At 33.4% G+C, this 24,589-nt stretch overlaps 2 protein-coding genes across 3 annotated transcripts in view; both read left to right on the forward strand.

The window, feature by feature from the left end:
• The first annotated feature begins 917 nt into the window (after positions 1-917).
• Positions 918-4,130, forward strand: LOC113064479 (vitelline membrane outer layer protein 1-like). Its single transcript, XM_026235353.1, has 5 exons — positions 918-1,211; positions 2,565-2,689; positions 2,868-2,981; positions 3,718-3,899; positions 3,977-4,130. Exons 1-4 carry the CDS (start codon positions 1,005-1,007, stop codon positions 3,896-3,898), a joined length of 627 nt encoding a protein of 208 aa, XP_026091138.1. The 5' UTR covers positions 918-1,004; the 3' UTR covers position 3,899; positions 3,977-4,130.
• Positions 4,131-9,656: 5,526 nt separating this feature from the next.
• LOC113064481 (ras-related protein Rab-27B-like) overlaps positions 9,657-24,589 on the forward strand; it is a 28,088-nt gene continuing 13,155 nt past the window's right edge. Inside the window, exons 1-2 of one of the 2 annotated variants that reach the window (XM_026235355.1) lie at positions 9,657-9,872; positions 20,921-21,048. Coding sequence is in view for 1 of the 2 variants with exons in the window: in XM_026235354.1 (XP_026091139.1) it covers positions 9,871-9,872 (2 nt within the window). In the remaining variant the exon portion in view is untranslated. The remainder of the gene's footprint in view (positions 9,873-20,920; positions 21,049-24,589) is intronic. The other variant, XM_026235354.1, reaches the window with a different exon arrangement.

The following is a 24,589-nucleotide window of genomic DNA, read 5'->3' on the forward strand; positions in this document are numbered from 1 at the left end:
GAGCAGAATCAAGAAGTGGCTGTGAACCAGAAATTACAGTCTGTTATTATCCTACAGACGCTTAATGCATCATATTAGCTGGAAATGTGCTCACCCTCAGGTCATTGTTTCTTCCTCCGATTTGTAGAAATGTGTCATTTTATCAGCGTCTCATCAATGGATGCTCTGCAGTGAATGGGTGCCGTCAGAATAAGAGTCCAAACAGCTGATAAAGACATCACAATAATCCACACCACTCCAGTCCATCAGTGAACATCTGGAAAAGACAAAAGATGAAACAAATCCAGTATTTTAAAGTAAAATACGAGTCCATAATCCATAATAACACTTCCTCCAGTGAAAAAGTGCATCTGCTGTTGTCTTTCACATCAAAATCCAGACACATATTTGTTTAGAGCCGTTTAAACACTTCTTGATCTGTGCAGATTTCTCTCCTGATTCAGACCAGAAAAGTTTTTCACTGGAGGAAGTTATTATTTAGTCTTAATGCTGGATTGGTTTAATCTTTTGTCTTCTCCAGATGTTAACCGATGGACTGGAGTGCTGTGGATTATTGTGATGTCTTTATCAGCTGTTTGGACTCTTATTCTGACGGCACCCATTCACTGCAGAGACACTGATGCAATGCTGTATTTCTCCAAACCTGATGAAGAAACAAACTCATCCTAATCTTGGAAAGCCTGACGGTGATTTAGTCTGATTTATCTCTGTGTTGCAAAACATGCTTACTTTCCAAAATTACCAAATCAAAGCAGCAACTGGACATTTTATGGGAATACGACCAAGTACAACACTTTCCAAGGACACTAGCAGTTTGTGCGTTCATTTACAGGATATTGATATTTGATCAGTGTTCCTGGCTGCTGATTGGCTGGGATATTGATAAACACACAAATGTTTTGCTGTGATTGGCTTGATATAGAAGCAGGCAGGTTCTGCTGACCGACTACAGACGACTTTCAAGTGTAGAAACACTACAGCAGTATTTTAGTCCATCTGTAGCAATGCATCGCTTTACTTCCATCACATTTTCACTGCTAGTCTTTATTGGGCTGCAGGTGAGCGTTCAGACCGCAGGAAGACGCTTTGAGAGGAGCATCGAGAGACCCTTCGTATCGTTGCTGACGGTACCCAATGGGATGAAGTGGGGGTCATGGGCTCAAAGGGAATTCTGTCCGAGTGGAACATACGCCGCAGGATTCAGTCTAAAGGTATGATGAGCATGAAGATGGCTTAAAGGTTCAAAACGAGTAAAGTCAAGTAAAGTAAAGTCTGCTTTATTGCCAATTCTTTCACATCTATAGCACACACATACAAAACATTTGTGTTTAGTTTGACTTGAGGTGAAATGAGTGAGTGAGTTTATGCTTAAAACAAGAATAAATATCTGCCACTGGGGTCAGAAAAGTAAACTTAAGGAAAGGTGTGAAGTGTAAAATCAAATCCTGTTTATTTACAAGACAAAGGTTTAATTTTAATGTTAAATGCCATTAAAAACGACAGCGTTCACTGCAAGTGTTTTTAAAATAAAACATATAAATTTAAATAATTTGTACTTTTTTCATTGCGCAAGGTAGATTTAACAATTTTTAACAGTTTTTTTATTATTATAATTATTTAAAATCATGTTTTCTTTATTTAAGTAAAAACTGCTTTAAAAATGTTTTAATAACTTGTACTTTTGTCTCGTTTTCTGGTTAAACATCCTTAGTGCACAGGGTAGATTTAATACAACATGTACTATTTTTATTATTATTATTATTTAACATCATTATACAAAGTAGATTTACTATTTGTATGTGCTATTATTCAGTGTTGGGAAGGTTACTTTGTTGCAGACTACAAGTTAACCTATTTAAAATGTAACAAGTGGTGTAACTGTTTCAGTTACTTTAATAAAGTAATGTAACTGATTAATCATTTTGAAACGTTTAATCCAAACCTTAAAAAGGGTTAACCTTACAGCAGAGTTACAGCTGATTACTGTCAGATTTTCAAAACCCTTCACTTGAATTAATATTATAATAATTGTATTTTAAAGCACAGCTACCACAAAATCAGACTTCAGCGCCCCTTTTTTTTCTTTGAAATCATGCTGAGGTGAAATACTGATTTGAAATCATAAGATATAGTTTAATAGATATGATTCTGTTTTTGAAATCAAATCTTTGCAATAGGAAACAGCAAACGCTGACATCTATGAATGCTTAGAAAAAAACAAAACAGTTAATCTTAAAAAATAAAGCATTTACACAAATCCAAAAATAAAACAGTTATGAAATAAGCATGTGTCCCGATTCATTGCTATTTTAAAGCATTCAATGCAATTTAGGAATTAAATCCGTGTATATGAGAAAAGTTGGCAATTGTTTTCTTTCTTTAACTAAAAACCCATTTTAAAATATATCTATCATAATGCAAGAAAATGCATAATAAATAGTTTTGCAGTACAGTAAGAATGAAGCATGTTTAATCACTAAGTTAATCTCCATGAATGTCGTTATTGGTTCGTTAGCTCTGTTCCCAGAGGACGATTGACTTATGTTTCACTCTTGTTTTTTGAGGTGGAAGAACTTTCTGTTTTATCGGATAACACCGCGCTCAATGCGATTCGTCTTCACTGCATCAGTCTCTTCAAAGGCTCAGGCTTAGATGAGCTTGATAGTTTCGTTGAGTCGAACGTTGGAAGGTAATAGACTCCGACTTTACACTGTTATGAAGAATTCTTAATTTTAAAGTTAGGAACGTTTTTTTTGTTAGCTAGATAAAATAAAATAATAACTGAGTCTTAACTAATAAATGAAAGGGTTTTGCTTGAAATGTATTTATTTATTCACTAATATACATTAACTTGTGATTTTCTCCAGCTGGGGTCAGTGGACTAAAATCAAATGGTGTCCTTCTGGATTCTTGAAAGCTTTTCAGCTGAGAGTCGAATCTTCCCAAGGAATTAGAGACGACACGGCTGTAAACAACATCAGGTGAACATATATATATATAAAAGCTTTTGATTGATGTGTGTTTGTTAGGAGGACAATATTTGGCTGGAATACAACTATTTGAAAATCTGGAATCTGAAGGAGCAAATAAAAAATCGAAATATTGAGAAAATCATCTTTAAAGTTGTTCAAATTATGTTCTTAGCCATGCATATTACCAATCAAAAATTAAGTTTTAATATATTTATGGTAGGATATTTACAAAATATTTTTATGAAACATGATCTTTAGTTAATATCCTAATGATTTTTGGCATAAAAGAAAAATCTTGATCCATACAATGTATTTTTTAACTATTGCTACAAATACACCCCAGAGACTTAAGACTGGTTTTGTGCAACTCCCTCGCTGAATGCTTTCATCGAAATCCAAAGAAAGTTTTTGTTTTTAGTGTTTTTTTTGAAAATTACAGTAACAGGTGTTACATTTCTGATACACGCTTGAATTGTTTGGTCAATCACAGCGCACTCGGTCAGCTGGCCAATCAGAGCCCTCTGAGCTTTTCAGAAGGAGGGGCTTTGTAAAAAATCAGTGCATTCCAGAAATGACATAGGCTAGAGTAAATATTTAAAGCAGTACCACTGACTATAAGCATTGCAGGTGATCACATGACTGATATTACACAATCGTAAGTGTTTTATAAAGAGTCAATTAATGGGCTGTATATTTCTTCTTGGCTAAAGCTTCATGTTAATCAAAATACTGCCACGTTTTTCAGATTCAATTGCACTGAAGGGTCTTTGCTGTTGGGTGACGGCACAGACAAAGGCGAGTGGGGCGACTGGAGCTCGTCTTGTCAGGGAAGAGGGATGTGTGGCATCATGACGCGGATAGAAGAAAAGCTGAAATTCGGAGACGACACGGCTCTCAATGATGCACGCATGTTCTGCTGCGATTAAGGTGATGCGATCGCAATCAAACTCTCGGATCGTCACGTACTGCAAAGCCACTGATTTTTAATTTTAGTTTGTTTTTAGGTGTAAAGAAGACGACAAGAAGAACAGCAGAAAGAGTAAAATGATCAAATACTAAGATGAACCATCTCTCAGCACAGTTTTGTAAGGGATCATGCTCAATCATAGCATTATCACCAAATAAAGAACAGGATAATAAAGACCCCAAAGGCAACGGTTGACTGGATTATCCTCATTATTAGTTTATTTTTGGGCCAAATATCAGCATTAAAGTTTCTTTCTAAGAAGTATTTTGTATTTTCAGATATATGTGACCCTGGAGCACAAAACAAGTCTGAAGTCTCTGGGGTGTATTTGTAGCAATATCCAAAAATACATTGTATGAGTCAAAATTAAGATTTTTAAAGATCATGTTTCATGAAGATATTTTTGTAAATGTTTCAAATCTTAATTTTTGATTAATAATATGCATTGCTTAGAACTCCATTTGAACAACTTTAAAGAAGATTTTCTCAATATTTAGATTTTCAAATAGTTGTATCTCAGACAGATATTGTCCTCCGAACAAACCAGACATCAATGGAAAGATGATTTATTCACCTTTCAGATGATTCATATATCTTAGTTTCAAAATATTGACACTTAAAACTGGTTTGTGCTCCAGGGTCACATTTTTCATTCTAACACCTTACATCAGATGTTTCATCACGTTAGTATATTTGGCAAATGCTTCTATATAAGTTATCGTCTTATACATAAGCGCATCGCATAGCTGTCACGTCTGGTTAGGACACTGTGTGAGGATATAATTATATCCCAACACTAAAAATAATTATTAATTAAGCTTGGGATGCCACAATGCAGTCCACGGACAACAATACTATACAAAAATATTAATGGACAGGGATGCAAAAATGTATACAAACATAATTGTAATATTTGGTTAAGGGCATTTTTGATCGAGCAGGATATAAACATCGTCATCTTTTAAATGTTCTTGTATTATACTTTGCCCTTATATAACGCCCTTCCCTACTAACCTGACTGAAGTCATTAACATTTAACATTTGTTCTTCAGTCAGATATATTTAAATTTGACTGACTTATCAAAGAATGAATAAATGTTTGGTGTAAAACAGGTCTATTTACAATACCTTGAAGTACAAAGCATAAGTCTTTAAAATAGATATTTTTCAAATATTTCGGTGAACTATCAAATACAAATTTTCCAAATGCCAAGCGATGCCATTTTAAATGAGCTCAAACTTTTCTTTTTATAAATAGTTGTTGTCTGAGTGACCTGTTTAGAGATTGTGTTATTGTGTGTTTACATGCAGGTCTCATAATATTGAGTAATACTATAATATTGATCAAATCTGATGTCTTGGGCCATTGGTCAGTTTATATTTACTTTGATAATGTTTTGGAGAGAGCTTATATTTGCTGTGCTGGTTGGACTTGGATCAAGGTGTTGGTGGAGGGTCAATGTCCAACACTGAACCCTGTGACGAACCGGCAAACACACATACACACACACACACGCAGACACACACACATCTGTTTCTTTCGATCATATGTGATCGCAGGAGGACGCTTCGAGGGAATCTTTGCTGAGGGTCAGTAATGGGATGAGATGGGGTTCATGGGGTCAGAAGGAAATGTGTCCATCTTGAATGTAATCTTAATGTTATCTCTAAGGCAGTGTGATCCAAAACAGTTACAAAATTCGCATTTAGAAGATATAAGCATTCAGAGCTTGCAGTTCATCACTTCCGCCAAAACGGCTCATTGATTTTTTTTTTTTCATACTTCATCTTCTGAAAGATCATGTTCCATGAAGATATTTTGAAATGTCCTACTATATGAAAAATTAATTTTTGATTAGTAATATACATTGCTAAGAACTTAGCCTTTAAATATATGCATTTTCACCATGTTTTTAAGAATAAACTGTGTATAAATCAGTGTGAATGATGATATATGCACAAACCCCACAGTAAAAACCTTCAGAATACAGAAAGGAATAAATCTCTAAGTTTTGGTGCATGTTCGTGCTGCTGAAGTGGAGAAACAAACTCATAACCTTTAAATATATGCATTTTCACCATGTTTTTAAGAATAAAGTGTTAAATAAATCAGTGTGAATGATGATATATGCACAAACCCCACAGTAAAAACCTTCAGAATACAGAAAGGAATAAATCTCTAAGTTTTGGTGTATGTTCGTGCTGCTGAAGTGGAGAAACAAACTCATAACCTTTAAATATATGCATTTTCACCATGTTTTTAAGAATAAAGTGTTAAATAAATCAGTGTGAATGATGATATATGCACAAACCCCACAGTAAAAACCTTCAGAATACAGAAAGGAATAAATCTCTAAGTTTTGGTGTATGTTCGTGCTGCTGAAGTGGAGAAACAAACTCATAACCTTTAAATATATGCATTTTCACCATGTTTTTAAGAATAAAGTGTTAAATAAATCAGTGTGGATGATGATATATGCACAAACCCCACAGTAAAAACCTTCAGAATACAGAAAGGAATAAAACTCTTAAGTTTTGGTGTATGTGAGTGCTGCTGAAGTGGAGAAAAAACTTTTAAAAGACATTAATTGGAATTGAAATCTACAGATGCAAATGAATAAATTTCAATAAAATAAACAATTAAATGTGTTTTTTGAATGTTTTCTTTTCACTAGTCTAAAAGAAGACAAGTTATGGAAGCAAAACCTCAAAATGTAGCAGGGCATGAAAAAAAAGACTGTCTTTGGCTTTAGTGTCTTGCCTTAAATCTGGATTTCTGTGTGGGATTAATTATTCATTCCCTAATAAAAAATGTTTTAAACACAATGTTGTGTCTTTTTGTTTCAGTTTATTTTGTTTCAGATAAATTTTTGTGGGTTGTTGATTTGGTTATGGATCAGAACTTTTGAAATCCAAAATGAACAGGAAATGTAGTTCCCGAACAAAAACCAATGGATAAGTGCGTGGCTACTGTTGTGCCAGTGTCATGTGAGGAGCAAAATGCAGAAAAGCAGTGAACATGCTGGAGGAGAGAGTGAGAGAGACAGAGAGACCTTTGTTCAGCATTGTTGGATAATTTCTCGGTTTGGAGAACAGCTCTTTTCTCTCTTTCTCGTGGTTATGGTGCCATCTCTGTCGGGTTTGACCAGATCTTTTACCTTTGCAGACAAAAAAAAAAAAAAAAAAAACACATGCAGAAAAACCATCAGATTAGCAGAAAGACACAGAAAAACAGGGTTTAAATTCATTTTGCTGGATAAGATTTTTTCCACAAGGAAGTGCAAGTGCTCTGTGGAATAATTCTACAAGACAAATAGGCGTCACGTGACGCACCCCTCTCCCCCCGTGTCGTTTGATGACGTCAACTGACAGGCGCGCTCCCGTTCACACCGGCCGCCAGAGGGCGCGCGCACGCTTCGTTCACGTTTTTATTTATTTATTTATTTTGAAATAAATTAATAGTTTTATTCAAGGATGTGTTAAATTGATTAAAAAAAGTGATAAAAAATACTTATAATGCTAGAAAAAATCTATTTTAAATAAATACTCTCTTATTATTTTATTTCTTTAAAGAATCCTGAAAAAAGTATCAAAGGTTCAAAAATAAATAAAGAAATATTAAGCAGCACAACTTCATATAGATCATGAAGATCATGTGACACTAAAGAATGGAGTAATGATGTTGAAAATACAGCTTTGATCACAGGAATAAATTATACTTTAAAGAAGACCATTATTTTAAATAATAATAATAATTTACAATATTCCTGTATTTTTGTGTATATCTGATCAAATAAACGCAGCCCTAAGCAGAAGAGAATCTTATCCCAAACTTTTGAACAGCAGTGAATATTAACTATATTAACTTAATCCTGAATTCCTGAATTCAGTTTGGTGACTTCTTTCTTGCAATAACATTATTGTAATGAAAATGCTCATAGACCGTTATCAAACATTGGAACAACTTTACAATAAAGTTGCTTTAAAGCATTAACTATCAATGTTCAGTGCATTTGTTACAGTGTTTATTCATCTTTGTTAACATTAGTTTATAAAAAGAAGCTCAGGTCCATTAAATAACATACATATTATTAAATATAATATATTTAAAATTTTAACATACATTTACTTTGTAAAAATATTCAAACAGGAATAATGTAAAAAGGTCAGAGTAAAAACATATTTTGTTTTCTTACATTAAGTGAAAATTATATTTAGAAGTAAACATGTTGTAAAATATTATACATACATATAAATACACTTTACAAAAAGTTCCAATTAGTTAACATCAATTAATGCATTATTTAACAATGTGCAGTATATATATATATATATATATATATCAGGTCCATTAAATAATGGTATTATTAAATATATTATTATTTTTTGTTTTAATTGAATAAATAAATTTATAGTGTAAAATAACAGTATTATTATTACAGAAAAAAATAGCTCAGGTTCATTAAGTAATATTAAACGAATATAATAAAACATATAATTGTTTTGAATCTTATATATTACATATTACATCCTCATATTCTGATTTGTAAAAATACATTTATATTGTAAAAAAAAAAAAATTATATATATATATATATATATATATAAAAAAAACACACAATTCAGATAATATTTTTTTTATATAAAGAACAAAATTCAGCTTTTAGTCTTTCTTTTTTCAGTAAACATGACCAAAATATGTATTTAAATTGTAAACTTAAAATCATGATGATAATATAATATGCAATTAAAAAAGTCTTAAATCAAAAAACTTTTTTTGCATATTATTTCACTGTTTTAGTCACAAATGTTCATAACAAACCCAGCAAACCCTTCATTACTTTAATTACTTCATTATTGAGTCTAATTGGCATTTGATAAACAGTTAAAAGCTATGGCCTCTCCACATCAGCGGTGAACTCTTCAGTAACTAGATCGAGATTAGTGAACAGAACTAGATAAAGTCGGAGTGTAGAGAGACATCTGTTTCATTCTGTCACAGTATAAAGGTGTTTGTTATGTATTCAGGTTGAGTTTATGGAAGTTCTGGAGTTATGCAATCACTGGAGGCGAGCTTTCAGTTGGGTCGGCATGCTTGTCAAATTAGATTTGTAAATTATATCAACACAAAGAGTTCATTGTTGTTGCACAAAGAGCATGTAAGCACGGGACGACCTGCAGATGCTTTATTAATGAATCAGTCTCTTTAAGACAGTCTGTTAAATGAGTGTAAAATGAAAAAGTCTTATTTTGCTTTGAAATATTAGCAGTCTTTAATTCACCTTGCTTGCAGAACCGAGGATGTTGGATTTATTTTTTTGATAAACCTGAAGCGCAAAGGATGCACCTTTTAGTCACACACACACACACACACACACATACATATATATATATATATATATATATATATATATATATATATATACATACTGAAAAAAATATTTAATTATAATATAACTATAATTAATAAAATGCATTTAAAAAATGCAAGAAATATAATAATAAAAAACAAAAACATTTACATTGTGAAAATTATTTTAACAAAAATTTCTATGTATGTGTGAAACCTCACTTCATGAATATTAATTACACTACTTGTACGCTCCAGTAAAGAACATCAGCATCTGATTAATATTCATAAGCGAACGTCCAATGATCGCGCTGCAACCTGTTGGCGTTCGCAACCGTCGGCGCTAGGACCCGGATCAGAGCGCGCCGCCGCGGGGCTGCTACAGATCCACACGAGAGCGCGCAGGACCCTCACACACACTCATTAGTACACTTGAGGAGGTGTGTTTCAGTGTTTGAGCGTTTCATTGAGCAGATTCCCGTTCGGATGAGGCGCGGTTCGAGCGGCGGCGGGCTTTGATGAGGATGAGGATGATGAAGAGCGCGAGACACCTGTGAACACGTCCAGCGTCAGTCACTGAGATGTGAGTAAATCACCGGTGCAAACTCGTGTTATGATTATGAACATCATCATGTGTGCTGCTGTGAATCCGTGTGTGTGTGTGTGTGTGTGTGTGACGGAAGCCTGAGTCACCAGACACACACCGCAGCATCACAACTTCATCCCAACAATGGTGCACGAGTGATGTTTCCATCATATCAATCTGAATCATGTCTGATTTCACTTCTATAATGGCTTTAGAATGCAATACCATGTTTTTTCGCTATTTACCCCGGTACTTGTTCTCTATCATGTGTGTCACTGCTTATATTCCCATGCAAAAAAATATTAAACATCACCATGGTACTGTCATGTAATACATTTGGACATGTACCATGGTATTAGCTCCTAATCATGTATTTTAATGATTATCATGGTGCTATAACTACTAGGCCTACCATGTTTTTTTTCTTCCGTGTTCTTTTTTGTTCATATACATGGTCTGATGTGTCTGTTATTGCTTATTTTCACTTGCAAAGTATTAAATATTACCATGGGACTTGCATGGCAACTCGGTTTTACAGACATGTTTTTTATATTTTTTACTTGTACCATATTATTACCATGTTTTTTTGGATTTAGTACGGTATTAGCACATTATTATGCCTGTTACTACTACATTATTACATACTATTTTTTTTTTTTTTTTCGCATTTACTGTCATGTAATTACTTATGTCTGTCGCTTCTTGATTTCAAGTGTAAAAAATGTGTTATGGTCCTATAATTGTTTAAGATTGTTGTTTTGGATATTTACCATAGTAGCAGCTCATGGTAGTTTGATTGATTTATGAGCGATTATAACCACTCATCACCAGTAATCTGCGACTGTTAATAATCTATCGATTATAATAAGTCAGATAAATGACTAATTAGTAAATTAGAGAGTGTGTGCTGGAGCAGAAGTTGTTGCCACATTGGTATGATTCGGTGAGTGGTTGCTAGGTGCATAAACTCCACCCCTGCAAGCACACATTCCTACATTGAGTGCCACGCCCACATCTTAACATCCAATCATCATCCAGTGTGTAGAACCAAGACTCCGCCCTACATTGCTTTTTGTGCAAAATAAATATATATATATTTATTTTTTTCTTCGATTGATGTTTAATGAAATAGGTGGCTTTTTTCTTCGGCTGAACGGAAAAGATTTGTAGCTAAACCGTGCACAGTGGCAATTAATAAAATGCAATTCAGCCACTGCACGATTTTGAGAATTAAAAACGGCATATCAAGGAACTCTGAATACTCATGGCACTTGACGGTATATTGAGGTCTTATGAAGAGAAATGATCGGTCTGTGCAAGAAACTGATCATTATTTACGGAAATACTGTCTGTAATCCCTGAGCATCATGCAACAGGGAAATCTGATTCTTTTCACAAACTGATTCTTTCAGACAGTTCGTTTCAGTGAACTGGTTCAATTCAGTAGTTGGTTTACTTAATCACACAATTATATAAAATATATGCAATTATATTATTAAAGCACCAAATAATGATGCGAAAAATGGTTGTTTTAAATGTCTAAAAAGCATATAAATTGAATAAATTAGAATCGGTTCAAAAGAATGATTCGTTCGTTACTGTTTGCCTGAGGCTCTGGATTACAGGTAATAATGTTGTTATTAGCCTTGCACTGTTGTTATTGATCTTCTGAAGAATGTGTAATAGACACAACACGGTATCAATGGAAATAGTAGTGTTTTAATACAAATACAAGCATCTTTAAATCTTCTACAGTCAGTTAGTTATCAGACGGGCAGTTAAAGAGAGAGAGAAGATTGATACTCAATAAGAACTTGTGCATCTTCTCCCTCATCTGCAGCCCAGCGTGTCTCTCTGCTCGCTGGGTAATTATCTAAGGTCTGCCTGCTGCGCCCCACCGCAGGGGTCAGAGGTCACAGGGTTCACCAGCTGCTGAGGAAGAGCCGCCCCGCTGGGCACATTACCTGTGCGGCAGGATCCCCCAAAAACCTCCGGCGGCTCTGAACAGACACGCTGATCTCCATTTAAAACCCTCAGACTGAACGCATATGACGTTGTTAAAATAATGTGGGTGTACAGAATAAAACCAGTCATATTTACTTTAATTTACTGGAATTGTGGACGGATGCTTATCAGTTTAAATGTTGCTTTCACTGTTAAAAAGTATTAAAGTTCAATGCATGCATCGTTCTTCAGCATTAGATGTGCTCTCTGTTAAAGCTGCTCTCTGTCTGTCAAAATTCAGTGTAAAGACATAATGCTGCTTAAAAGGCAGACTAAAAATGATGCCTACTCTTAGTCCCTAGTATCACAGGATACATGTGTGTAATTGTTGTATAAATGCTTTTTGGCGCCTCTGAGCAGCATTTGAACAATATGTGTAAAGACACTTAAATGCCACTTCAGAGCCGCTTCTGTGCCACCTTTGCAGTGTAACTTTGGCATAAGTATTAAAGTTAATTGCATGCATTGTTCTGCACACAGCTGAGTTTAGGCTGTGCTTGCTTAACATTTAATGTAAAGATTCAATACAGCATTAAAGCCGGACTAAATTATGCTGGCTTTGACTCACCTCAGTCCCTTGTATTAAAGTTTACAGTTGTAAATGCTGTGTAAATGTATTTATGCCGCATCTGAGCAGCATTAATGATTTGGTGTAAAGACACTTAAATGCCACATCAGAGCCGCTTCTGTGCCACCTTTGCAGTGTAAATTTGGCATAAGTATTAAAGTTCATTGCATGCATTGTTCTGCACACAGCTGAGTTAAGGCTGCTCTGTGCTTGCTTAAATTTTTATGTAAAGATGCAATACAGCTTAAAGTCAGACTAAATTACGCTGGCTTTGACTCACCTTAGTCAGTACCTTGTGTTAAACTGTAAAGTTGTTATTGCTGTGTAAATGTATTTATGCCACCTCTGAGCAGCATTAATGATTTGGTGTAAAGACACTTAAATGCCACTTCAGAGCTGCTTCTGTGCCACCTTTGCAGTGTGAATTTGGCATAAGTTATCAACTTCAGTGTGTATGTGTCAATTTTGCAGCATTTGATGTGATGTTTTTACACAGCCGAGTTAATGCTGCTCTGTGCCTGCTTACAATTCAGTATAAAGATGGAGTGCCACATAAAAGCCAGACTAAATTATGCTGGCTTTGACACACCTCAGTCCCTCATATTAAAGTGTACAGCTGTAATGAATGTGTAAAGGCATTTATACCGCCTCTAAGCAGCATTAAAAAAATTGTGTAAAGACACTTTAATGCCACTTCAGACCCGCTTCTGTGCCACCTTTGCAGTGTAACTTTGGCATAAGTATTAAAGTTCATTGCATGAATTGTTCTGCAGCGTTTGATATGCTGCCTTTACAAAGCTGAGTTAAGGCTGCTCTGTGCTTGCTTAACATTTAATATAAAAATGCAATGCAGCATAAAAGCCAGTCTAAATAATGCTGGCTTTGACTCACCTCAGTCCCTCATATTAAAGTGTACAGCTATGTAAAGGCATTTATACCGCCTCTAAGCAGCATTAAACAAATTGTGTAAAGACACTTAAATGCCACTTCAGAGCCGCTTCTGTTTCACCTTTGCAGTGTAAATTTGGCAATTTAAGCGATAATGCTGAAAATGATCATGCAGATGTTGCATGGAAAAACGTGGTAGTTTTTCCGAGCTGCATGTATTTTGTGGAGGAGATGGAGTTTGTGATGTACATGTGATGTAAAAATGCTAAATTTTTTTATGTAACATTCCTAAATTGACCAAAAAAAGCAAAACTAGCATATGAGGATATTTTGAATAGCAGGTCATGAAATAATTGTGACAGCGCTGATTGGTTTACGTTTGATGGCAAAATGCAGCAGTAATTGGCTTTACACACTTGCTGTAATTGCTTTCAGATGCTGCCAAGAACCTGAACGCGTTAATAGATGCGCTACAGCGACTGTAAACGAGTGAAGGCCTCGGGGAGATGTTGTCTTTCACGTCCTAACGCTCATAAACGCACGCTCCTCCGAGGACCTCGCCATCTCTTATGTATTAAGCTCCTGATTAATAATTCATGAGGTTGCACTTATTAAAGTCCGACCTGTCACTTTTATCATTTAAGCTATTAGAGCGGGCTCATGTTAGCGTAATCGTTTTAAATCATTCGTGATGGCCGAGGTTTGGCATTTGTCGTAGCGTCAGCGTCTGGGGTTTGTTTTCTTCTTAAGGGTCTGTGGACACACGAGGGCTAATTGGGTGCCCTAAATAATTAATGCGGCTGAAGACGTTAAGAAATGCCAGAGACCTTTGAAGTAGACACAGTCTGTGTGGACTTGTGGTCTCTAAAGGCCCTGCTCTTCTTTCTATTGTCTGTGTAGGTTTAAAACAAATACGTCTTCACTGTCTTCCTCCGACCGAATGCACATTTCATCTTTGCTGCACACCATATTTCGTACTTGTGCTACACACTGAACCTGTGTGCTTCAATGATGATAGGAACATTTTTAATTCCTTTAGAGAGCTCTCCATAGTATCTAATAAGACCGCATGCTGGTATTGTGACTCAACGTCTCATAAATATGACTTTTGATGCTGCTTTTATTTGCATGTGTGCATTAGGATCTTGCTGAATTCAAAGTTTCAAAAATGCATGCATTTTTATTATGCAAAAAAAAAAAAACGAGTATACTGTTTCAAACACACCTTCTTTCATAGCATTGGATTTTGGGTAATATTTGCATGCACAGATGCACAAAAATCAATTTTTATTTAACTTATAATGCATCTTTACAGAAAATCATAATGTTAAAGTTGATCATACCTATTATAGGGATCTATATTGTACGTGATTTGGAAAATGTGGGCGGAAAAATGGTATCCAGTCATAAAAAAGTAACTTAAAATAAAATGGAATGTTATGGAGTTTTAGATTATTAAATTAAAAGTTGGGCTGTTCACTTAATCAAATCGAGTTTGTGGACTAGTTATGAATATTATAACATAAGGACTGCTATAGAAATATGAGCAAATATTGCAATTTAAATATTTGTTCAAAAAAAATTAAATTCATTTTTGTTACATGATAAGAGAAATAAAAAATAAATAAAAATATTATTAAATGGTTAACATTTATATATATATATATATATATATATATATATATATATATATTAAACCCTTAAAAAAAGAAAAATGAAAAAGGGACTTTGTAAGAAAATATTTCTTATATAAATTCCAAGGGATGCATTAAATGTTTCATTAAATTGTTTTTATTATTCATTTATCAAACATATCTAATCAAATAATGTAATACAATTGAACACTTTAATCATAATTTTATTTTATGAATCAAGTGAAAATATAATAACTCCTTTATGTTCTTAATTAAAAATTAAACATTGATATACAATGTCATAATTTCTTCAAGTTAAATGCAACTTTTATTTTGCTGAGTTTCTGTTTATCTGATGCTGTAGTTTTTCTCAAATGAAATGATGAAGGGATTCGTTTATAGAGTTGAATGACATATTTATGTGACCTGTATATGGTGTGCATTAGATGCATGTTCTCTTTCTAAAGCTCATGCACGTGTGAGTTTCTCTGTCAGGAAGTTAAATGCCAAAAAGATAACCGCTTTACTGTTAATCAGCATTTCCTCTCTCAGGATGATACTGTGCTGCTCTGGTGAACATTATCACAGATGTGGTTGAATTACTCACATGAAATGGCATCTTTACGCAGCTCTTTTACATTCACCGAGTTCACAGTGACTGAATCTGTCAGGCTCCAAAAGGACAAAATGGACTTGAAATATTACAGTAGTCCATGCTGCCATTGGGTTTTGTTACTAAATACAGTAAATGTAAATAAAATCTGCATCTTGATTCTCTCAAAAGTGTCGTCTTCATCAGAGAAACATCAGCCAAACATAAAATAAAATACTAGATGTTTACATTTTTCAGATGAAGACTTGAAAGTTGCCTTAATATGAAAAACATGACGAGTCAGTTGAACGCTAAAGATAAATACTACACTACAATAAAAATAAAATAATATTATTAATTAATAAAAACAAAAACAATAGAACTAAAAAAACTTTAACAAATAAATTATTAATAAAATGTAACTCATTTAATTTCAGCTAGGTGACAAGGCAAGATTTCTCATGTACAGTTCTAAAATAACGAGAACTGAAATTAAAATTAATAAAAATATAGAAATAAAAAACAAAAAGTAATAAAATGACCAAATATAAAATTACATAAACTTTAACCAAAACTAAAAATGGAAACAGAAAACTAAATAAAAAATAAACTAAATAAATATAATTATAAAACCAATTAATTTAAAAGTATATCAGCTATACTTAAATAACACTGATATATATTCATTATAAATACCGAACAGAAATTTTTAAAAATCCGGCATACAGCGCATTAGATCGTGACAGTGCATGCGTGCAGACGAGGATGAGCGAGCGTGGCTTTGGCTAGATTTATTTGGAGGTTATTGCTCATGTCTCATTCGGCACAAATCGAAATGCTTCCATATTCGCAATGTATTTGAATGTTAAACTATTATTTATAATGTAAACTAGGCTTGTACTTAACACGCATTCGCATATAGACGGAAAAGATGATCCTCTTCATATGAGCAAAAACGTCCTTGGCATAACAGCAGAGAGGACCGGTATACCATGGTCTATTTAAACTGACCAGTGTAACCTTTTAAATGTTTAGTTGACTATTTTATTTTGATAATGAACAGACTGTGATGTAAGTTTGAATCGCTAGAATATAGCTACGTGTGCAGCAGGCTCCAGCGCGATCGAAACAGCTGAGACAGAAGAAAAATATATATATTTTCCGCAAAAGTGTTTACTTTCATTTGTGCACACTCACAATAAAAACAGAAGATTTGGCTCTTGTAAAATAAAGCAAACAAACAGAATGCGTTGTCATCCTTTTTGTTTTGTTTTTTTGTGAACTTATGGAGCGCCCACACTTCTGTTTTAAATCCGTTAATCTTAATTAAGTCGGATATATTTCGCATAGCCTATTTAAAAAAAAAACAACAAAAAAAAAAAACATGAAAACAAATTGTTATTTTTATGTTGGGCCTATTACTTAGTAGGCTATACATTTTCCTTAAAGCATCCCATTTTGTCCCAGGGCTTAGAACCTGTGCCCTAGTCAGGTCCATGCAGAAACTTGTGAACGATGCTCGGCGTCACCGTTTAGTGACAGCAGTGAATGCTCCAGGAATGTGTCGGCCACAGCGCCTATTAATCGCTGTTTTGAATCCAGCAATTATTTATTTAGAAATTATAAGATCTGATTATGACAAGTGTGGTATAAAAGCTTTGTTTATTAGAGGAATAATAGGTTAACTGGAAAATGTTAGATCTCGACCATGCTTTTGGACCCCATAGTCTTCATTTACGCGGCTTTGTTCTGGTTTGCCGGTTGGTCACGAATTTCCACAAATTCAGTATATTTAGGCATCGTTTCTTTTCCTAAATCTTCATAGTCTAACCCTCTAATTTCCCAGGTTTATTTTATTATCTTTCGCTTTTAATAACTGTTTTCGCATCTCTTACTGTGGTAAACATGGGAAGGGAAATTAAAGATTTCATGAATTAAGAATTCGTTCGATTTATTAATTTGTTCCCTTATTTCACTTAAATCATGGGTTATTTAGGGAACAAAATTAATGAAACATGGACAATTGCCACATTAATAATTCGTAGGAATGAATTAACAAGTTGTAGGAATGAATAGACTACCTGTCCTGTCACTGTGTCCCGCAGCCCTGCAAAGCGCACGATATAAAACAGTTATCTGATGAAATGATTAGTAACTACATTTCTATTGCTTTTAATGTTGAAGAACTTTTATGTTGTTTCTATTTTAATGTACTTTAAAGTTTAAATCACATTAAAAGCTTAATTTGTACATTGTGAATGAATGATGATGCTTTTATATATAGTCACCGTCACTCACAGCCGCTCGCACGTGTTGAGTGCGCATGAGCCGCACGCAGCCCAACATTGAATCGGTTAACCGACCATCGATAGCCTTAATCGATTGCATCTCTTATCGACAATTAATCGATCATCGATTAATCGTTGACATCCCTAGTAGATACAAAACATAAGCCTTGATATTTTTCACCCTTTTGCATGTATAATAATAAGAACCTTTATTAATAATTAAGCACCAATAATTATGCATCAAATCAGAATATTTTCACGATTTCTGAAGATCATGTGACACTGAAGACTGGAGGAATGATGCTGAAAATACAGCGGAGCATCACAGAAATAAAATTCAGTTTAACACATATCCACATAGAAAACAGGTATTTTAAATAATAATAATATTTCACAATATCACTGATTTTACTGTATTTTTAATAAATAAAATGCAAGCATGGTGAGAAGAAAATGTAAAAATCGTAATTATTGTGTTGTGTGTTGATTTGCTCGTAGAGTATAAGAAGAGACTGTGTAGAAATGGATTGTTTTGTCTGTATTAGTGAATTGTACGCCGAGCACATGATCAGTGATGTGTTTTAAGAGGATTCACACGCTCCTTGTATCACGTTAACGGCTGTAAACAGGCTGCTGTGCTTCTTTCTCACAATAGTGTGCGGATCTCATGCAAAAATAACATTCCTGCTCCGTAATACGGACTGCGTGACTCTCCGGCTGTGTTTGTCCCTCGGACGCCGTCGAGAGTCATGTGAAAACCTGCATGCATGGACACGTCTCATTTTTAGGTGAAGTTCACCTCGAAAAAAACTCCCCCTCATGCCCCTCTCATGGCTTTCATTCGTGGAACAGAATGTCAGAGCGTCCGCTAATTAAATAAAATAATGAACGTCTCAAGCTCTAAAGAGGACAAAAGCACCATATAAGCTACTTAATTTTGGGTCTGATCCTTCTGTAAAGCATTATAGGACTTGGAATATCATGCATGAGTCATCTGGACGAAAGTTATGGTGTTTTATTTTTATTTTTCAGAGCTTAATAACAATATAGAAAGCAGGGGCACATTCTGCTGAGCTTCTTTTTCATCCAGTCCGGAATTTAGAAATATATATTTTTTTACTTTATTTATTTTTATTTTTTTACCTTTAATTACATTTTAATAATCAAAAAGATAATTAATTTAATATAATATTTATTTATAACAATAGTGGCTTTTGATTCAGCTTTGATTTTTTTTCTGTTTTGTGATTTAATTATCAATTTAATGAATGCATAAAACTTTCAAATTTTAAATCAATTTAAAATAAAAAAATAATCAAATTATTTTTTTGTTTAAATCCTTTTTATTTTTCCCATATTCTGTGTCTACTGTTTTAATTTAATTTCAGTGAATTGTTCAGGTTTTAACGGTTTAATGAAATTGTAATAATCAAAAAGTCTTATCTATTGAGACAATAAAACATAGAATTTAATAAACTTTTTTTTCTTTAGCAATTCTATTTTATTGCTTTCTGAATTTTGTGTTGTATTTTTAAACAAGACCGATATGATATTTACAAAAAACCTTTCTTTTCCTCAGCTACTAATCTTCAAATAATCCACAAGGGTTAAACTCCATTATAGTCCATATCACAATTCGATCAAGATCACAGCTGATTTTATCAACCAAATTCGTGCCAAATGCAGTAAATTCAGTGTTTTTTTCCGCATTTCAGAAAACACAGGTTTGTTTCACCAAAAACAGTCATAAACCCGTTCCACGTTCTTATAAAGTGTTCTTGTGGCACTGGTGAACCTGTTATTGAGTTCTCAGCACTGGGAGGTTCCTGGATCTCATTACCCAGAATGCATCAGCTGTAGAGACGGCATGTGATGTGTGTGTGGAGCAGAGCATTAACACTCGCCTAACTGCATCGCTGTACCACATTAACCCCGTCAACGCTGTCTTCAGCTGCGTTTCTGTCTGGAAATGGATAGTTCACCCAGAGATCATCGCTCTGTTTTATACAATAAAAGTCAATGGGATTCCAGCGTACTTCAAACATGTTTAAGACAATTTGATTATATATTTCATGCATCTTTTGTGCAAAGATGTTTAACACCATGTTATGTGTGTTTATGTTCAAGTTACTTGAATCATGTTCTGGTTACGTTTTTAAATAACTACTTAAACGTAAAAAAAAAGTCTTCCATGTCTTTTATTTTAATAGTAAACCCACCAAAAATGCCAAAAAATAAGGAGTTTGATTAAAAGATAAATTAAATTGTTTTATGTCTTCAATGGATGACCGGAAAAATAAAGATTTAATTAATTAATTATTTTTATTTTTTTAATTGAGTTGTTTTTATGCATTTAAAATAATTAGACATGCTTGAACAGAATTTGGTAACAATAAAACACAATTAAAATATTTCACAGGGCCCTAAAAATGCATTTATTTATTATTCAACTTTTAATAAATTGATGTTAAATTGTATATAGGTTTCATGGTTTTACTTAATTAGGCATGCTTTTTGATTAATAACATTTTATTAACCATTAAAAATCTAAAATGGAAAAAAAAATGGAATCTAGAACAAAAAAACAACCGATTTTGTGGAAAAATAAAGGTGGTATGTGTGTTTTTACCTTTGTTCTTATAATCTAATTGTGTTATCCTACAATGATTAATTTTACCCATTACCAATAACAATATCACCCATTAAAACATGCATACTATCTCTATTAAAAAAGGTAAAACAGACTAAAAAAGGATTTCGCTGAAGTTTACTCATGCATATTTTCATAAAGATATAATATTGTATTATTATGAATATATTGAATATTGTACCTCAGATTTGGGAAGTGCTCATCTGTGTGAGCGAAGTCAGTAAGCTTTAGTCCAATGCAAGAACATTATTTTTTTTTAAAAGCAATGCAGATTGCTTTGGTTGTTAAAGGGAAATCCATGAATGCAAACGTGTGTCCAGTTGCATTGGAGGAACACAGATCTGTTGTGCTGGTTTAATCGTGTCACATGGCCGTCCGTCGTGTGTGTGTGTGTGTGTGTGTGTGTGTGTGTGTGGTCCAGCCCCAGGCCTTCAGTGCTAACGGTCCAGGCGTTCTCCTCCAGAGAGCAGAGGAAGCTGATCTGGACTGGGATCAGGTCTGTGGTGGTTAACTGCGGCACGCTTCAGGAACAGGAGGAGAAACACCAGGGTAAGATCTGGGTTTGGGTTTTAGAGCTAAGCATTGATGGTTTTGACGGAAGGAAGCTGTGTTTTGGGACCTTTATAAAGTATTTTCACTGTAAATAATGCACTTAACCACTTACGGGGATTTAGTTTGGTGTTTTCCCATTTTAAATGACCAGCATTGTTTCAGTGTACACTGCAAATAAATGATTTTTGAAAGAATGTTTTGCAAGAATACACAATATCAGTCTTTCTGCTTCCAAATTGCATGTTTAAAGCAATCCATTTCCTTTTTTTTTTATGTCAAATCTACTAGCCACGTCTGAGTTTAAATTACCTCACAGTAAAAGTGCAGAAAAATGGCTTTAGGGTTTTTGTGGATCTAACAGTGCACACAGATATTTTGTCCATTTTTTGTTTTATTAACAATTTTTGTTGAGTTAATCAAAAAACTATTTTCATGCAACGACAGAAAGTGCTTGAAAACTGCACTTATATAACCTTCTCGATGCTTTGTGTGACTTCTAGATCACTTTAAATGTAATTTCAGGTTTAAAATGCTCAACCATTCATCTATTAAAGCTCAAAAGTCTCATTCGAGTCCTAGATATGATGCATGTTGGAGATGATCAATGCTAAACGCTATTGGTTTTTTAAGAAGTGTTGATTGGCTGTTGATTATTTTCAGCTTAAGAAAGCATACCTTTTGAGACTGATTCAGTTGGGTTGTAAAATCTTGTTCACAATGCTTATTTTAGCACTGGGGCAGTAGTCTGAACGTCTCGAAGATGAAATGAGTGGAAGTGCATGTGAAAGTAATCAGATTTTGAGGATTACAGAAATACAGTCGAGACTTTTGTGTGAAAATTAATCTGTACATGAGTTTTTACGGTTTTGAAATGTTGCAATAGTATGAAACGTTTTCTCTCTCTCTGGCATCGATGGTTCCATGAAGAACCTTTAATGCAATATTTTTTAAAATGCAATTTTTTTTGTAAAATGTTTTTCATACTAAGAAAAAAAAATGGTTCACGAACTGATACTGGAAGTAGTTCTTTGCTGAACTTTTTATTTTTAAGGTTGTAAGACCGTGGACATTTATTTATTAATTTTTTATTGTGTTTCTACACAAAGACGTATTACTTTAGAATACTATTTTTCACAAATTACACGGAATGCACAAAAAATGGTGCAGGATTTACTTTGTAACCATTTTCATTCATCAATAATTACAAAGAAATGGCTAATAAAACATTGAATTAATGGATGGACTGAAGTAGTATTTACTTGTAAAAACTGCATAAACTTATTTGTTTTTATGGTGGACTATGCCTTTAATTTATGACTTAATGTTGGTTAAACTTCGAGTTCATGAGTCAGGGTTACTTGAAATAAAATTATCTTTAATTGAAAAAAATAAATAAAAAATCTGATTTTAGCTAGTAGCCGAAGCAACATTTCTCATTTTTATTTAGTTATACTTAACCTAAAATAACTTGAACTGAATCTAAAATTAAAATGATTTAAAAACTACATCAAAAATAATAATGGTAATAATAAAAACCAGAAAATATATCAACTGAATCGAACTATAAATAAAAACTTTATTACTTCAAATAACACAGTACATCAGTTAAAGGTTTGTTTTGTGACTTTTTCATCTCTACTCCTCCTTAACAGGGTTTCTTGCTAACTGAATCTAATTCATCCGAAATGCTGTAATTATTGGGAAATCCAGGTCATGTTTTCCCACAGGCCTTTGCTCTCCAACTCTCTGTTCCTGGAATCACACGACTATCCCATCATCTCTAAGGCTGAAAATCTTTTTCTGAAGTTAAACTGGTTTAAAACCAAGCCATCGACTGCATAAGTTGCAGAACAAAAAAAAAAAATAATGCTGCTAAAAAGCACATTTATGGATATAGATGAATGAATCGCTGTTGCGTCAGATTGTCTAAATGTCACAGTTTGTCTGATCAAATGTCATGCATTAGACCTGCTTTAACCAGAGCGGTCTAGAATCTTCAGCTTGACTCGATTAACTACATGTGATCAGGTAATGAACCAGAGACATTGTATACTGAACAATACTAATTAAAGTTGGCCAAAACAATCTAGTTAGGTTTGACTGGAACTGATGCGCATGTTCTGTTAAATCATTCTGGCATCTGTTGAGATGTCAAAGGTCACGGTTTTGTTTATTGAGTTTGTTTTTAAGGTCATCTTCTTTAACCCTTCCCTCATTTTCCTACTAACCAGGTGTTTCTGATAAACCATTGATCTGCTTTTAATGCCAAAATACAATCTAATATCGGTTTTGTGTTCAGAGACCGAACAGTTTTAATGTTATATTTCAAATATATATATAAAAAAGGTTGAGTATTTGAAAAACCAAGCTTAACATTAAGTATCAACTAAAATAGAATATAAAAACATAAACATATGTTTTATTTCAGTTAGTTGTTAAGGCAGCATTTCTAATTTCCGTTTAAAGTTGCAGTACTAAAATTATTAACAGTATAACTGTAACTGTATATAAACATAAAAAATTACAGAAATAGTAAAACAAAGCTTTAACTACAATGAAAATAATAATATTAATAAATACTATAATAGTATATTCAGTTAGTTGGCAACGTTTCTAAATTTATTGTAGTTTTACCGTATTAAAACGCATTAAAAACTAAATCGACATTTAGACATATTTAGTTAGACAGAAGTGAAAAATTACTAAAACATTAACAATTTTCCACGGCAGCATTTCAAATTTTTGTTTAGTTGAAGTACAAAAATTACTAAAACTGAAATCAAAAAAATAAAAACTAAATAAATATACTTAAAATAAAGAAAAAGGACAAAAACACAGTACAAAACTACTAAAACATTAACTAAAATTAGAAAATACTAATAGGGGTGTAACGGTACGCAAAAATCACGGTTCGGTACGTACTTCGGTTTTAAAGTCACGGTTCGGTTCATTTTCGTTACAGTATAAACTTTTTTTTTTTACAATTTGTTTACACTTTTTAAAAAAAATACTTTTTAATAAAATATATATAAAATAAAAAAAGAATAGGAAATAAAATACTGCTGCAAAGTTCTCCACTAAATAATATACTCTCAGTCTCAAACCAATATCACATAATAAAATATAATCAAAAATATAAATAAATAACTATGATTACAGTGCAGCATTACCAATCCCAGCTTCTGCTCATATTTAAAAAAAAAAAAAAAAAAAAAAAAATAATATATATATATATATATATATATATATATATAACTTCCGCCACTTAAGATGTTCGTTTGTAAACACGAAAATGTACCTATGTTGCGCAAACAAAATATTGCATTCAGTCATTCGGTGCACCGTACTGAAAGCCATGTACCGAAACGGTCCGATACGAATACACGTACCGTTACACCCCTAAATACTAATATTAGTAAATACTATAATGGTACACTCAGTTAGTTTCCAAGGCAGCATTTCTAATTTTAGTTAAGTTGAAGTAATACAATTACAAAAATGTAAACTTAAAAATTAATAGAAATGAAACTAAAAAGAA

The sequence above is a fragment of the Carassius auratus genome, chromosome 46 (genome assembly GCF_003368295.1).
Source record: "Carassius auratus strain Wakin chromosome 46, ASM336829v1, whole genome shotgun sequence".
In the NCBI taxonomy this organism is placed as follows: domain Eukaryota; kingdom Metazoa; phylum Chordata; class Actinopteri; order Cypriniformes; family Cyprinidae; genus Carassius; species Carassius auratus.

Excerpts from the sequence above, each read along its gene's own strand:
- LOC113064479 (XM_026235353.1), top strand. The coding sequence starts at position 1,005 with ATGCATCGCTTTACTTCCATCACATTTTCACTGCTAGTCTTTATTGGG. Across the intron at positions 1,212-2,564 it reads CCGCAGGATTCAGTCTAAAG|GTGGAAGAACTTTCTGTTTT; the intron begins GTATGATGAGCA and ends TTGTTTTTTGAG. Across the intron at positions 2,982-3,717 it reads ACGGCTGTAAACAACATCAG|ATTCAATTGCACTGAAGGGT; the intron begins GTGAACATATAT and ends CACGTTTTTCAG.